General features: G+C 43.8%; 1 protein-coding gene across 1 annotated transcript in view; it reads left to right on the forward strand.

Moving 5' to 3' along the window:
• The window catches only part of TMEM233 (transmembrane protein 233), a 46,228-nt gene extending 34,257 nt beyond the window's left edge, over positions 1-11,971 (forward strand). The window contains exon 3 of the mRNA XM_050748198.1: positions 10,615-11,971. Within this exon, the coding sequence (XP_050604155.1) occupies positions 10,615-10,621 (7 nt within the window). The 3' untranslated portion in view covers positions 10,622-11,971. The remainder of the gene's footprint in view (positions 1-10,614) is intronic.
• Positions 11,972-17,630: the final 5,659 nt, after the last annotated feature.

Raw genomic sequence — 17,630 nt, forward strand, 5'->3', positions numbered from 1 at the left:
TAGTCCCAACTACTCAACTCAGTCTTTGTAGCACAAAAGTAGTGTGTTACTCCATTCTGCATTGCTGTAAAGAAATACCTCAGACTGAGTGATTTATAAAGAAAGAAGATTTGGATCCTTCTTTGGATCAACAATATGGATCCATTACATGGATCATATAGGTCAGTAGAAGGTCTCTCCTCCACACAGTCACACAGGGTCTCACGCTATACAAAGCTCCACCATCTTGTAGCTGCTCTGTCTAGAACAGAAGCCAACAAACTTTGTCTGTAAGGGCCAGATAGTAAATCTTTTAAGCCTTGCGGGCCATATGGTCCCGATCATGGTCTCTGGCACAGCTACTTAGCTCTGCCATTTTAGCACAAAAGCAGCCATAGACAATATAGAAATGAACAGGCGTGGCTGTGTTCCAATAAAACTTTATTTACAAAAACAGGCATCTGTCTGTGGGCTGTAGTTTGCCAACTTCAGATCTAGAACATGAGGTGTCCTCAGGCAAAGGCGGGGGAGAGGAAGACTGGAGAATCCCACATGGGCTTTTTACTGCCTGGCGACAAATGTCGCTTAGGCTCACATTGACTGAAATCAGTCACATAATCCCACCTAACTGTAAGAGGGTGGGAAATGTGGGAGAGTAAATGGGATATTTAGGATTGCTATTTGCTCTACCCTAGAACATCATCTGCTAAATAAACTCCTACTTGCATCAAACTAGCATAACTGTTTTAGTTTAAGGGCAGAAGGGTCACTACATATTTTTGGTATTGACAGTGAACTCTCATCTCATAAAAAGATGGATGCTGTTGATGTGTTGTCCTCTGAACTGGGACAAATTTATTCTGATTTCTCTAACCAGCTCAGATGGGCTCCATCTGCTAGAATCAATAACACTTTCCATCAGAAGTTTGACAGATGGCAAGGTCATGTGATAGGCAACCCAGACCCGGAAATGACAAGCCCAGATCCATCTCTGTCTTGCTATGTAATTTCTGGTAAGACAGATAAGAATGCTGAGAAATTCTTTCACTTTTCTGTCAGAGCGGCATGGCTACTCCTATACCCTTGACCAAAATCCTGCACCCATCGAGCTGAGAAGGTCAACCTCTTTCTCTTGGTTGACAAAGGAGGCTTACCGAGATGGGTGAGGGAGGAAGGAGACCTCTTTTGACATTCCAGATCAGCCAACCCAACCTTGGCAACCAAGAGAGTAACAGATGTCATGGTAGATCCACTTCCTATCAAACAAGGCAGATCCAGGAACAATCAGTGGCAGCTGGGTAGAGGGGAAGGTATCAAAACAGGAAGTGTCACAAAAGAAAATTAAATGGCTTTGGCCAAAGAGAAGAGAAAAGGACACTCAAACATGAAAGGAAACTCATGGTTTCTTGCCTGCAGGATGGCAAATTTGATGTTGGCCTATGAAGAGAAAGATGGTTGGAGAATACATGTGAATGAATCTGACTATATTCTTCAGAGAAGGTGTAAGGTGCTTGTGAACTTGTGAGCAGGGGAGCCACAGAGTGTGGGTTTAATGGTGCGGTTTTGGCACCAGACTGCCTGGACCCAGGTCCCAGCCACCAGTTATTCACTGTGAGACCTTCAGCCAATTGTTTAACATTCCTGAACCTCAGTTTCCTCACCTGTAAAATGAGAATAATTCATTTCATAAAGCTATTGTAAGGTTAATTGGATGACTCACAGAATGTGTAGGTTGGTGTCTCTGTTCTTTAGTGGGTGCACAAAAATATAAATCATTTATTAATCCTATTATTACTATTATTATCAATGTTACTGGGAAAGGACCTCAGAATTCAAGATGTCATTAAATAGAATTCAAGGCTTTATGCTTATGAGCCAAACAAAGGACAGTGTTCCAAGGGAATGAGGCCAAGCCTTGGCTTGGCTCCTGGGAACTTGTGAAAATGCATACTGCCTAGATTAGTGTTTGAGCTAAGTGGGTCATAATAATAGCAGCTGACACTAACATAGACCTTGACATATACCGGGTACTGTTTTAAGCTCTTACATGAATTAATCCTCATTGAGTCTTCACAGCAACCCAAAGAGGTAGATAGGTATTATTATCACTATTTTGCAGATGAGGAAACTGAGGCTCAGAGAGGTAAAGTGACTTGCCCAAAGCCTCACAGCTAGTTAGTGGAAAAAGTAGGATTTAAAGCCAGGATAGTGTCACTCTTCAGGCTGTGTTCTTAGCCAAACTCCGCACTGCCTCTAAGTCAATATGTCCCTGCTAGTACACCCAGTAACAAAGGCCAGTAAGTGGTACTTGCTTTATGGCTAACTCCAGGGTTTATTTACGGGGGAATGGTATGGTGAGGTTTCAACCTACAGAAATGTGTGATGAGTCAGGGCCAAGGTTCACAAAATCAAAGGAGTACAGGGGTCAGGGAAAGGACATACATGAGGTAGCCTGGTTATAGGACAATAGGAAGTGGTGGGGACCATGGTAATTTCAAAAGCACAGTTTAAAGGAAGCAGCCACCACTCTGCTCCAACTGTAACCACTTACCATGAAGGCTTCATGGGGCTCATTTTTCAAGAGATGTTGGAAATCTGGAATTTTATGTAAAATCTGATTTTTAGATATTGACAAGCAATTCACATTACTAAAACACAGAAACAATATTTGCAGCCTAGACACTATCTACTTTGCAGTCTCTAGTGGACAGTCTGCTTTCAAGGATCAGTTTGCTCATGGCAACTCTATCCAAGAAGTGTTGGAAGGGATCTAGAAGCATTCGTATGTAGACTTTCTCCAATTTTAATATAAGTGTTTTTATCTGGGGATGAAGTGTTTCTGCTTGTGATTGAATGTCTCTGCTTGTGATTGAAGCTTCCTTAGGAATAAAAGGTATGAGAAGGAGTAGCCTCTCTGTTTCTTCTTCCTAAAAGGCACTGTTCACAATGGTTAGAGCCTGTGATTTAATACCAGCTTTATCAGGATTCAGATCCTACTTCTACCACACAGGCTATCTGGGCAAATTATTAAACTCTCTCTGCCTCAATTTCCCTAACTATAAAATGAGAATTGAATTATTTCCCCATCTGTAGGGTCAAATTCCTTCTAGATGCCATTCCCTCTGTTATTAAAGAAAACAGGCCAGGCATGGTGGCTCATGCCTATAATCCTAGCACTTTGGGAGGCAGAGATGGGAGGATCTCTTGAGGCCAGGAGTTCCTTGAGCAGCCTGGGCAACATAGCTAGACCCCATCTCTTTTTTTTTTTTTTTTTTTTTTTTTTTTTTTTTGAGACGGAGTCTTGCTCTGTCGCCCAGGCTGGAGTGCAATAGCTGGATCTCAGCTCACTGTAAGCCCTGCCTCCCGGGTTCAGGCCATTCTCCTGCCTCAGCCTCCCAAGTGGCTGGGACTACAGGCGCCCGCCACCTCGCCCGGTTAGTTTTTCTGTATTTTTTAGTAGAGACGGGGTTTCACTGTGTTAGCCAGGATGGTCTCGATCTCCTGACCTCGTGATCCGCCCGTCTCGGCCTCCCAAAGTGCTGGGATTACAGGCTTGAGCCACCGCGCCTGGCCTAGACCCCATCTCTACAAAAAAAAAAAAATTTTAATTAGCTGGGCATGGTGGCACACACCTGTATTCCCAGCTATTTGGAAGGCTGAGATGGGAGAATGACTTGAGTCCAGGAATTCAAGGCTGCAGTGAGCTATGGTCATGCCATCGCATTCTAGCCTACGTGACAGAGTGAGACCCTGTCTCAAAAAATAAATAAATAAATTTTAAAAGAGAGTTCCATGGAGAAACTCAAATTTAAAGGCTTTGTCATATGCATGTATGGGCAAGAGAAGGCGGGGGGAGACAGAGAGAAAGAAGGAAGGAGGCAGAAAATAGCCGTTAGAGAATGAAATCAATTCTGTCTTCCAAGTAACACGGCCAATTTCTCAGTAATCCTTTGAAATTAAATCTCCCAGCCCTCATTTATGGGAGGAATTAAATGACAATGTGAAACTTCTAAGGCAAAAGTGCCCAAGCTTTACACTCCATAAGAGTTACCTGGAGAGGTTTAAAAAAAGTTAGCATCCGAGCCTCACCTCAAAAGATTCCAACTTGCTAAATCAGAAGTGAGGCTCAAGAACATCTGCATGTTTCAGCTGCCCCTGCTCCCAACCTGAGGATTCAGACGCAGGTGGCGGGCAGAACCGTCTTTGCCAAACTTTGGCAAATATCCTGCATCAAAGTCCACAAGGAAGAACGTGCGGATGGTGGCCATTCATGGACTGGCCAGTTTTCATTTACAGCAAACTCATCATCCTAATCTGCTATGTCTAACCCAATGCTAGGGAGGGGAATGGAGTTGCCACCTAGCAGGTCTACCCACAGGCAGACTCCTTTGTAACAATCTGTTTCCACAGAGGGGCTGGAAAAATCTGACATTAGAGGAGTCGAAGCCTGACCCAAAACCCATGAATCTGTGAGTTTTCTGAGTTTATTCATTTCCAAATGCTGTCTGGGGGCCGGGTGTGATGGCTCACACCTGTAATCCAATACCTTGGGCTGAGGTGGGAGGATCTCTTGAGGCCAGGAGTTTAGGACCAGCCTGGGCAACATAGCAAGACCCTGTCGCTCCAAAAAATATTTCTTTTAAATTAGCTGGGTTTGGTGGTGCACACCTGTAGTCCTAGCCATTCAGGAGGCCGAAGCAGGAGGATCTTTTGAGCCCAGAGATTGAGGCTGCAGTGAGCCGTGATCATACCACTGCACTCTAGCCTGAGCAACAGAGTGAGACCCTGTCTCAAACAAACAAAACAAACAAACAAAAAAAACAAGAACACTGTTTGAAGTAAACTATTGCCTTTTAAAAGTTGTAAATTCCCTGTCTTAAAAAAAAAAAAATGATTCTTAATCCTTATCAAGAAAGCTGTAGCCAGTGTGTTAGAGAACAGATTGAAATCTCAAATGGTTGAAATCACGGGTAGTTTATTTCCTTGGCATAGTCTCAGATCATGATAGTCTTTACCCAAACTCATGAAAAGCTCTCATTCATCCTATTTTACAGGATATCTACATAAGCCACATGGTGGCTGGGGCAATGAAACACACGGTTTCATGACATCAAATTCCTAAGAGCTGGGAATTATTCAACTGAAATATTAAACCATTTTGGATAGAATCCTGCATTGACAGCAGAGAATTGTTCTTGTCCAGACAGAATCATGGACTTGCAGTCTTTCAAAGTCAGAAAACTCTCCGCCCTCAAGTTGCTAGGGAAAGTGAAGAAATAAATCACACAGGTGAAATGTTTAAATATAGTAGCCATCCATTTATCAATCCTAGTAATTCAAATCCCTAGTCAAAACCAAACTATTTGCAGACTTTTGCTTCCTGCTGATACCTTGAGGACTCAAGCAAGATTAGGTTATTCTAGTGATGTTTCTCAAAGCACAAATCTCAGAGCCACCTAGGACAGATTCATCTGGGATGTTTATAAAAATGCAGGTTCCTGCACCCCATTTCCTGAGTAGCCTGGAAATACCACAAGCCACCTTCCCCGAAAAATAATTCTAAATATTCTGAAGTTGCAGAACTACTATTCTAGGACTTTGCATTTAATGAAGAACATTCTTGCCTCTGTGGACATGTGCCAACAAACAAGACTTTTTTACATCCCTAAGATAAAAAGATAAACAGTTTTTCTTCTCTTACACACTCAACACAACACACAGCTGTGACCAGTTGTGTTTTGTTTCCCCCACACACCAAGCAATTGTCCAGTGACTACCAACTGGGTATCGTATAATTTAGCTCAATTACTACACCATCTACTGGGAGTTAGAGTCAGATCCCACAGGTTAATGGTTTGGTCCCCCAAGACTGCCTCCCATTTCAGATGCTAATTGCAAGCCCCAGGTTGTGACCTGCGCTTCGGACTGGCTGGCTCTAAGTTGGGGATCTTCATGACCCCCTTCTCAGGTTCTATTAATGTGCTAAAGTGGCTCACAGAACTCAAGGCAACACTTACTTATGTTTACCCATTTATTACAAAGGATATTACAAAGGATACAGATGAACAGTCAGATGGAAGAGATGCATAGGGCAAGGTATGAAGGAAGGGGTGTGGTGTTTCCATGTCCTGTTCAAGTGTGCCACCTTCCAGGTCCCACCACACATTCAGCAATCTGGAAGCTCTCCCAACCCTGTCCTTTTGGGTTTGCATGGGGGCTTCATTACACAGGCATGATCAATTACATCATTGGCCATTGGTGTCCAACTTAACCTTCAGCCCATTTCTCCTCCCTGGAGTCCAGGGGTTGGGACTGGAAGTTCCAACCTTCTAATTACATGGCTAGTTCCCCTGGCAACCCACCCACAACCTGAGGCTATCCAGGAGCCCACGAAGAGCTGCCTCATTAGAATAAATATAGTCCTATCACCCAGGAAATTCCAAGGAATTTGGGAGCTCTGTGTCAGAAACTAGAGTCAAGACAAAACATCAAAACAAAAGATTCTCCTAGTACCCAGTCTACAAGGGTGTTAGGAGCTCTGTCTCAGGAACCAGATGTAGGGACCAAATATTTATTATTCTTTATCACAATATCACACCGAAGGTATCTGGTAGAAGCTTCAGTTATTGCTGCTTCCCTGGAAAGTCTACACACCTCCCAAATTTTCTCTTCCTCCCTCCCTTTTGTTTTTGGTTTTTGTTTTAGAGACAGGGGTCTCATTATGTTGCCCAGGCTGGTCTTGAACTCCCAGCCTCAAGTGATCCTCCCACCTCAGCCTCCTGAGTTAGCTGGGATTACAGGGTTGAGCCACCACACCCAGCTCTTTTCCTCTCTCCTTGAGATCAGGCTCTTGTTCTCTTATCTGATGCTCTGTGGAATTTGGCAGAATGTCCTTAGCAGCAGAAACAGTTGACCATGACAACATTTGGGTATGAGACAAATGTCCTCTGTGACAAATATGACATTCTCAGATGACCCTGCTAATACAGTGGAGTTTCTTGTTACTTAGGAGTAAGGTTCTCATGTCAGGGCACAAGGTGAGCTTTGAGTATATCAAACTTAATCTTGGAAGTATCCAAGGAGGGCACCCTATTGGAGACTCACACATGGTATCTCGATCAGCCCGCATAGCCAGTGAATGTCTCCAGTGTTGGAAGAGGTGACTGTTCCTTGGGCTGAGAGTCAGCTGAAGTATGTGGCTGGGTTTAGGGTTCATGGCATCTGTTTCAACACCGGAACCACACTCTGGGCTCACATAGAAGGAATAGATGTGACATCCCCCTCCGTGCTCATGATCATTGAGCAGGGCGGCAGTCAGAAACTTCAGCTCTGTCGCTTTTTTTCTTTTTGAGGAACATAAATAGTCGATCTGCCATAAGTTAAATGCATGTACAATGCAACTCCCCTGAATGTATGTCTCTGAGCGGTCTCGTTGAGGTATAAACAGCCAGGTACATACCTGTGTGTTAAAAACGCTTGTTTGCCATTCTTAACAACAACAGCCTTTGTTTTCCAAGGTTTTCATTAAGGAAAAACTTACCTCTAAACAGGGATAAGGGTCCCATGACTGTGTCTCCTTAGCAGGCACAGAGTTAGAAGATCTTGACCCATTCTGTACTGGGAAAGCTCCTCTCTCACAAGCAAATTGAAATGAATCCTTTCCTGGCCTCAAAATATCCTTCAATTGCATCAGAATTGGAACGAGACATACATATCAAGGTGGACATGAAGCAGGAACTTGACCTTTTTGCAAAAGCTTAAAAGCAAATCCCTCTTCTTTTCTATATTGTTGGCTGGGGAAAGGCTTTCTGGAAATTGTTTTGCTCAGAGAAATTTCATGATTCCATAATGAAAAATGGGAATAGTTACCTATTTCCAGAAGGTTAGAAGGGGCTTTCTGTGTTGGTTCAGATAAGCTGAGGTAGAGACAAATCAGACTTAAGTTGCCAGCAACAATGGAAGGAATTTTGCTTTGAAAAGGATATAAGCTAACACACGTTGATGAAGAAATCAGAATGAACATTAAAAAGATGTTAAACCTCACTGGTAATCAAGAGCACAAATTAAAGCAACAACAACAAAAAATACTACATATTTTTGCCTGGCAGATTGCAACAATTAAAAAGATGGGGAATATCAAGGTTGGCCAGGATGTGAAAAATTGGACACTATACTGGTGGTGAAAGAGAAAACTGGGACAGTCTTTTGGAAAGTCAATTTGGATGTATCTAATATAAAATCCAGGCACCCACTAACCCAGCAATTCCACTGCTCAGTATCCACCTTTGAGACAGGTGCACAAAAATGCACATAACACAGTAATGCTTCACCCTAGCTATGTGTTAGAATCACCTGGGGAGCTTTAAATGTATGCCAATACCACTGGGCACTGTGGTTCATGCCTGTAATTCCAGCACCTTGGGAGGCAGAAACAGGAGAATCACTAGGGCTCAGGAGTTGGAGGCCAGCCTGGGCAATATAGCAAGATCTCATCTCTACTAAAAATTTAAAAAAAAAATTATCTGGGCTTGGTGGCATGCACCTGCAGTCCCAGCTACTTGGGAGGCTCAGGTGCAAGGCCAGCTTGAGCCCAAGAGGTCAAGGCTGCAGTCTGTTATAAATGTTACAGTGTACTCCAGCCTGGGTGACAGATCAAGATCCTGTCTCAAAAAATTAAAATAAAAAAAGTTTAAAAAACAATGCCCAGGGCCCACCCTGGACCAATTAAATTAGAATCTCCAGTAATAGGACCAGGGATTGGTAGACTGTAGGGTTCTCCAGGTAACTCTAATGCACAGCTGGGGTTGGGAACCATAGATGTGCAATGATGTTCATTGCAGCTTTGTTTGCGGTAGGAGAAATCTTGAAACCACCTACATGTCCATCAGTAGGCAGGTTAAATTAGGAGTGATATATTCGTATGATGGGATACCACACTGCAGTTTAAACATGGAGACGGGGTCAGGTGCCCTTGTTCACACCTGTAATCCCAGCACTTTTGGAGGCCAAGGCAGGACGATCACTTGAGCCCAGGAGTTCAAGACCAGCCTGGGTAATATAGTGAGATCTTGTCTCTATTTTTTGAAAAAGTATACACATAGAGACATCCTTCTTACTATGACTTTACAAGCCGTGCATGATCTGACTGCTGCCTCCCCATCCTCATCTCCCCTCCCCCATCCTCATCTCCCCTCCCCCATCCTCATCTCCCTTCTCTCCTTTTCACTCCCTCCACTTCAGCCACATCAGAGTCTTCTCTCTGAGCAATGCAAGCATATTCCTGCCTCAGGGACTCTGCACTTGCTGTTGCCTCTGCCTGGAACTCGCTTCCTCCTAAAAGCCATTCAGCTGGTTCCCATCTCTCCATCTGGCACTTGTTCTTATATTACGTTAGCAAAGAGACTATCCCTTTAGTCAGTTTTACTCCTGTTCCTTACCACTCCCTGATAAATTCTATATTTATGGTCTGTTTCCCCCTACTGGCATGAGAACTCCAGGGACATTTTCATTTCTGTTACTGCCCATAATAATAGAGCATGGCCCTTAAGAGTGCCTATTGACAGCTGGGCGTGATGGCTCACGCCTGTAATCCCAGCACTTTGGGAGGCCGAGGCAGGTGGATCACAAGGTCAGGAGATCAAGACCATCCTGGCTAATACGGTAAAACTCCGTCTCTACTAAAAATACAAAAAAAAAAAAAAAAAAAAAAAAAATTAGCCAGGCATGTTGGCAGGTGCCTGTAGTCCCAGCTACTTGGGAGGCTGAGGCAGGAGAATGGCGTGAACCTGGGAGGCGGAGCTTGCAGTGAGCCGAGATCACACCACTGCACTCCAGCCTGGGCGACAGAGCAAGACTCCATCTCAAAAAAATAAAAAAATAAAAAAATAAAGTGCCTATTTACAAGCTAGACTGCTGGAGTTCCAATCCAGGTGCTTCCTCTAAGCTGTGTGCCCTTAGGTATATCTTTTAAGCAGTCTGTGCCTCTGTTTTCTCATACATAAAATGGAGATAATAACAGTGCCTACCTCATAGGGCTGTGAGGGTTAAATTGCACAAACTCCAGGGCCTGGCACACTGTACTCACTAGGTAACTGTTGGGTGTTATTACTATAATCAGCACTAGAGCAGTGCCCAGCATGTATATACACATTGAATAAATGAGTGAGTAAAACAAAAAAAGAAATTGCAGCACGATTGCATTATGTAAACACATACACATGATGAGTATACAATTTCTAAATGCTTATTGATCAGTTTCAATGCAGAGAAAAACACCTGGAGAACTTACACCAAACTGCTAACGTGCTACTATACTAACCCTTGGGGAGGAGAGTGAGGTTCAGAAATGCTCAAGAGGCATTTTTCCGTATCTGCATTATTCAGTTTTTTGTTTGTTTGTTTTTTGTTGTTTTTGTTTTTTTGCATGTAAGATAAAATAAGTTTTCCAAATAGAATATGTTTCTCAAAAGGAAGCTCCTGCTTAGAGTCAAAAGTGTGCAGGTGGGCTGGTACATTTCAGCATGTGTTTAACCAGAGTCATCGCCATCTAAAAGGAAGGCATCGAGCTGGGAAAGGCAACCACAGAGGCTCAGCCCATGGTCTTTCTCTCTTTCTCTCTCTGTCTGTACCACACAGTGCCTGAGGAACCAGCGGTCAGTGGGCTGTGAGCATGGAGGATGGACCTCATCCACACACACCCAAAGGAGTTTCTGAGGAATGGATCCTCGACTTCAGACTGTGAGATCTTTTCCTCCAGGACTCTCCAGAGGCAGGTCCCTGGCAAATGAACAAGAAAAAAAAAAGTCCAAAATGTAGGAAATCCAAGCTGCACAGCCGGATCAGCCAAAGTCATTGATTTGTAAAAATGAAAAGAAAACAGAAAAAAGAAAAATGAAGTCTCACTGTCTCAGTTTAGCGAATCCCGTTGTGTCCACTCCTCTCCTCCAGAGGCGAGCCTCAGGAAATCACATAACTTTTCACTGAGGGGATCCAGGGGATCTCCATATAGGGGGAGATGGAGGTTTCTAGGAAGACCAGCGGGTGCTGGTATTTACGACGTTGAGCACAAACATTTGCAGCATGTTTAAAATTGTCTAGTAGAGTTCAAGTTGTGGATTTGCTTTTCCTTTTATTCTTACAACCTTCAGTAACTCCTCCTCTGGGAGTCAGCACTCCCATGCCCAGGGTTTACCCATCTGGCCATTAAACACTCAAAGAAGGGGCTTTTCTACTCTTTTGTCTTGATCCTTACGTTTCCAAATAGGCCCCCTCCCTTGCTTGCATCCACGTTGGTCGACTTGACCAAAACCTCACTCTTCACTCAAACAGCCTCTGAGAATGGACTTAGTGGCCAATTCTAGGTACATGAGCACTTCCTCTATACCAGTTTTGGGAATAAACTGGCTGTATTTATAGAATGTGCTTTTTTTTTTCTAATTTCTCACTCTCCTCTCTCTAGCAAGTCTCAGACAAGATCTTTGATTTTCCTGGATGCCACCCGGAAATGCCACCCATTGTATTTCTTTTCTGTCCAATGTAAACCCTTTAGGTGTGAATGTACTGGTTTAATGATGCCATTATTCTGCCTGCCAGAACACGGCAACCCAGCGTCTCACAGAGCGCAAGGGGTGTGCTACTGCTGGCACACAAGATCATTTTTAAGTAGCTTCTAGGAACAACATTAAGTAATACCAAATCACAAAGAATGTTTCCCCTTTTCTATTCTTTTTTCATCCTGATTACAGCAAGGAAAAAGTCTCTGTTTAGTGCTAGCAGGTCCTTTAGACCTTTCAGACACTACGGCTCTTTCCCCTTCTTAACAAAGAAAGAGCAGGTCTCAGGTTCGGAGTCTTCTGTCTAGAAAGAATGTAATGATATTGTTTTGTGTCATGGTATTTATTTTATTTATTACCTTCCATTTACAGCTTCCCACAGTGGGAGATAGGATATATTGTTTCTGTTCAAATAAATTAACTTAAGAAAAATAGGAGAACTCAAGAAAATGTCAAGTAATTAACACACTACATATGTATATATGGCAAAAGTCACTTCAAAGAATGAATGTCAGAAACATAGCGATAATGAAGCAAAAGAAAGGCAGATTATGCTGGCCGGGCATGGTGGCTCACGCCTGTAATCCCAACAATTTGAGAGGTCGAGGTGGGCTCATCACTTGAGGTCAGGAGTTCGAGACCAGCCTGACCAACATGGTGAACCTCCATCTCTACTAAAAATACAAAAATTAGCCGGGCATGGTGGTACATGCCCATAATCCCAGCTACTAGGGAGGCTGAGGCAGGAGAATCACTTGAATCCGGAAGGCGGAGGTTGCCGTGAGCTGAGACTGCGCCACTACACTCCAGCCCAGGTGACAGAGCAAGACTCCATCTCAAAAAAAAAAAAAAAAAAGAAAGAAAGAAAAAGAAAAAAGAAAGACAGATTATTCTAATTGAATGAATAAGAGGCTGAGAGTCAATATCTGAGTTCCAATGCCCTCTTGTGTTTGCAGGGTTTTTAATTGGCCACTAACTAGCTATGCAAGCCGATTTTAGGCAAGTTGCTTAGCCTCTCTGTGCCTAATATTCCTTCACCTGCAAAATGGGAATACGAATGCCTGCCTACTTACCTCACAGTGCTGTTATGAGAATTAATTGTTGTCATAGATGTGACTAACCATTGGCGGGGGGGTTTCTAAGTACTATACCAATACAAATTTCCACATTTTTTCATATACTGAACCCTAGCAAAAAAATAAATAAAAGCTGATGAACATCAGATTCTACCTGTCATTTTACCCGGATGTTGTGATGAGCCAGCACTTGTCCCAGGAGGACGTTGAATCAGGGACACGAAATCTCAGCACACGGAGATTCTAGCATCATTCCAATAGACTGGATCCTGATTTCTGTTTCCGACATCTTGTTTTTTGTTTGTGCGTGTTTGGGTCCTTGGTCTTTTACCCAAATCAAATGAAAGGTGTTGCTGAGAGGCAGAATAAAAATGGTTTTAAGTAAGCCTGTGTACCACAGCGTGTGAATTATGTTTTCTTGGGGTTCCCCACCTTCCAGAGATTTCCATAACCAAAATAAGCTCATCTAGTCCAACCCCCAGTCCCCAGGGAAGTCCCCACCTTCCAGAGATTTCCATAACCAAAATAAGCTCATCTAGTCCAACCCTCAGTCCCCAGGGAAGTCCCCACCTTCCAGAGATTTCCATAACCAAAATAAGCTCATCTAGTCCAACCCTCAGTCCCCAGGGAAGTCCCCACCTTCCAGAGATTTCCATAACCAAAATAAGCTCATCTAGTCCAACCCTCAGTCCCCAGGGAAGTCCCCACCTTCCAGAGATTTCCATAACCAAAATAAGCTCATCTAGTCCAACCCTCAGTCCCCAGGGAAGTCCCCAGAGAGGCCAGAGGTGGCGCTAGAGAAGCATCACTCTGAACTAATTTACGGCCAGAAATGTCCTTCTACTTGGCACTGAAAATGTTGGTTCCATTAAAGCGAAAATAAAATAAGAAAAATCTTGTTATTAAATGTGATCCATGGGGTCAAGAAGGCCACTGATTTTTGTTGGGTGTCCCCCAGGTCCTAAGCCCCAAGAATGACAAAATGGTCTTTGTTGGGATGATGGGCTTGTCCAGAGCTTCCTCCAAAGCTAAGATTGTCCCTGCTCCACTCGCAAAAGCACAGTTTAAAAAGGGATTGGTGGCCAGGCGCGGTGGCTCACACCTGTAATCCCAGCATTTCAGGAGGCCGAGCAGGCAGATCACAAGGTCGAGATCGAGACCATCCTAGCTAACACGGTGAAACCCCGTCTCTACTAAAAATACAAAAAATTAGCCGGGCATGGTGGCACATGCCTGTAGTCCCAGCTGCTTGGGAGGCTTAGGCAGGAGAAGCGCTTGAACCCAGGAAGCGGAGGTTGCAGTGAGCTGAGATCATGCCACTGCACTCCAGCCTGGATGACAGAGTGAGATTCCGTATCAAAAAAAAAAAAAAAAAGAATTGGTGTATTATCAACCAAGACATTCCTTTATCAGCCAGTTACAAAAACTGGCTAAATAGAGCAAAAAGTAGAGTTTACTCTCAGAACACGGAAAATTCCAGGGATAGCTTCAGGTGCAGCTGGATCCTGGTGCTCAGGGTTTCTGGGAACGTGTCCGTTTCTATGTCTCAGCCCCAACTTGCTGAGTTCATTTTAGTTTAGTAGGGACAAGATGACTGCCAAGAGCTTTGGACTTTTTCCTACCAGCTTAGCAATGCCTGTGGAAAGAGTTTCTTCCCTAATAGCGCCAGGGGGAAAAAAATGTTTCAATTCAGTATAATGAACAATTGATACAAAACAGAAACCGACCTATCAAAATGGATACCAGTCATTAACAAACAGGTACAGCCACTGTACCAACACAAATGGATGCTGTGGCCAGGGGCAGGTGGGGCCCTCATTGGCCAGGCTTGAAGTCAGGATTCAATCACTGGAACTGAATGTGAGGTCAGCTCCACCCAAACTTTATAGATTGAGGGTGTGGAAAGGGTGGTTCCCCAAAGGAAAACCAAAGTGCTTTTACCAGAAGAAGGAGAGAGATTTGCTAGGCAAAAACATAAAACAAAAAGCAGCGTCCACATTAAGCATGCTACTTCTTACTATACCTTCCATATGCAGGCCTGAAGTAACCTAATAGCTTTTCTTTTCTTTTTTTTTTTTTTTTTTTTTTTGAGGTGGAGTTTCACTCTTATCGCCCAGGCTGGAGTGCAGTGGCACAATCTCAGCTCACTGCAACCTCCACCTCCCGGGTTCAAGCGATTCTCCTGCTTCAGCTTCCCGAGTAGCTGGGATTACAGGCACACGCCACCACACTTGGCTAATTTTTTGGTATTTTTAGTAGAGACGGGGTTTTACCATGTTGGCCAGGCTGATCTCGAACTCCTGACCTCAGGCGATCCCCCTGCCTCGGCCTCCCAAAGTGCTGGGATTACAGGCGTGAGCTACCGCGCCCGGCCTCCTAATAGCTTTTCAAACAATTTCCCCATGGTGTTGTCACTCTCATCCAGCTCCTCCTTTGACCAATATTTATAGAGCACCTGCTCAACCACAGAAACTGGGCTCAGCTTTGGAAATTCCAGTACATTTAAGAGAGACCCCTGAGAAGGTGGCAGTAGTCTAGTGGGGGGAACAGATACACATAAATAATGAGAAGGAAACACGAGAGTGCCCAGACAGAGGCATGAGCGAAGTGTTATGCCGTCACTTTGCAGGAAAACACACTGGCTGTACTGAAGGGAAGGAAGGCTCAGTCCCTGTCCTACCATTCTTTGCATTGCTGAGGCTGATAGTGCTACAGCTCTTGAAGTTACCCTGTCTCTGCCCACAAGTTATGGGCAGAAACAGATGCAGACATAAAATCGCTGGCCTCAGCTCCTGGATCAGCAAATTACCTTTGGCCTACAGCAGGACAGCTGCATTCAGCAAAACAGCACGATGCATGTATCTTGATACGTAACCCTAGATTCAGGCTTCTAAATATAAGAGACAGTTCTGGGCCACCAATTACCAAAAAAAAAAAAAAAAAAAAAAAAAAAAATCTTGTAAGATAACGTTCATACTCATGGGTTACAACTAATCCTTAAAAAATACTCATAAGTGTTGAATATTTAAGTCTGGGGAATTGCCCTATAAAAATAGGTCCCTGCACCAAGATACTTTGAATTCTGGTTTGGACACATACAAAGAGAGGCAGGCATAAAGATGACCCAAGCATCACTTACACTTGCTGGAGAAGCCACAGAAAGAAGGAATTCCCTTTCCAATACATTCATTCATTCATTCATTCATTCATTCATTCCAGTAGACATCTATTTATCAGGGGTCAGGAGAGGAAAGCACACAGTTGCCTCTGTGCATTGCCTGCGTGAGGCATCGGAGAGTTTCATCTCGCGTACCTGTGTCAAACCTCGGGTGAGCACCCAGTTAAACCTGCAATGACCCGGTCACGGCATTCATCTCTCTTCCTGTCCCAGTGTAGCCTTTCCCAGTTTACACCCACACACTGGTTCACTGATGCACCCAAGCCGTCTGCTCCTTGCACTGTGACCAAGTGTTTACTCCCCCAGGTCACGTGGAATCCCATGCATGGGGACTAGTTGTACTTTGGAGTGAAAGTATTGGGAGGAACTCATAAAAGGCCAAATTCTGCCTATATAGAAATGGCCTGATTACCCCCAAGAAAGAGGACCTAACGCATGCCTAGGAGGGAAGGTAAATAAGTATTTCTTGAGCTCATCTAAACAATTGCAGTAGCTTTTTCTTTTTTTCCTTCTCAGACAGGACCAACCTAACCCCCATCTCTAAGGCAGCCACCCTACCCCTCGCCACTTGCTATCACACCACCCTGTTTTACTTCTTCCGTGGGGTTTGCCACCACTAACAATATTTTTGTTTATTTAACTGTTAATTGATTTATTATCTTCTTTATTATCTATCTCCTCCCCCTAGGATGTTGACCTCGTGCAGGCAGAGACCTTGTCTGTTCTCTTCACTGATGTGTCCCCAGCATCTAGACTGGGGCTTGGCCCATGGCAGATACTCTATAGCTATTCGTTGAATGAGTGAAAGGTTCTTTTCCCCATGTGCTCTTCCTCCTGGCTAATGTCCACTCCTTTGTCTCAGATTAAGTGCCTCTTGTTCAGAGGTGCCTTCTCTGATATGCCAACATTTCAAGAACATGAGGGTCTCCCTTTTGCACGCTCACAACTTCCCTGTGGTTTCACTCAAGGTCATATCACAATGGTAGTTAGATATAGTTTGCACAGTTACCATTTAATATCTGTCTTTCCCAGCAGATCGTGAGCCCCCCTGAGGGCACGGACCATATTCATGTTGTTCACCTCTGCTTCCTGGTCCCTAGCTTTGTACCTGGCACATAAGTTTCCAATAGTTATTTAATGAATGAATGAATGAATGAGGGTGTAGAGGTAGAGAGAAATGGAAGAAGAAACCTGAGTCAAAGCTTCCTCCATCATCATAGCTTTATTTTCACATTGTTATCTGACAAGATTTAAAGTTGAATTTTAAAGCAAGATGAAGCTAACCATGGTATTGGATGTAAATCCTGTCTCAAAACTTTCTCACATATTCCTTATTGTGATGGTTTAAAAGAAGGAAGAAATGAAAATCGACTTATACCGAAAAGTAATTTCAAGAAGACAGAAATCCGGCTGGGCGCGGTGGCTCACGCCTGTAATCCCAGCACTTTGGGAGGTCGAGGTAGGAGGATCACCTGAGGTCAGAACTTCGAGACCAGCCTGGCCAACATGGTGAAACGCTGTATCTACTAAAAATACAAAAATTAGCAGAGCGTGGTGGTGCATGCCTGTAATCTCAGCTATTCAGGAGGCTGAGGCAGGAGAATCGCCGGAACCCAGGAGGCGGGGGTTGCAGTGAGCCGAGATCGCACCACTGCACTCTAGCCTGGGCGATAAGAGCGAAACTCTGTCTCAAAAAACAAAAGAAAAGAAAAAGAAAAAGAAGAAGAAGAAGAAGAAGAGGAAAAAAGACAAAAGAAAAGAAAAAGAAAAAGAAGAAGAAGAAGAAGAAGAAGAAAAGCAGAAAAGGAGAAGAGAAGAGAAGAGAAGAGAAGAGAAGAGAAGAGA

This window comes from Macaca thibetana, chromosome 11, assembly GCF_024542745.1.
Source record: "Macaca thibetana thibetana isolate TM-01 chromosome 11, ASM2454274v1, whole genome shotgun sequence".
NCBI classification, from domain to species: domain Eukaryota; kingdom Metazoa; phylum Chordata; class Mammalia; order Primates; family Cercopithecidae; genus Macaca; species Macaca thibetana.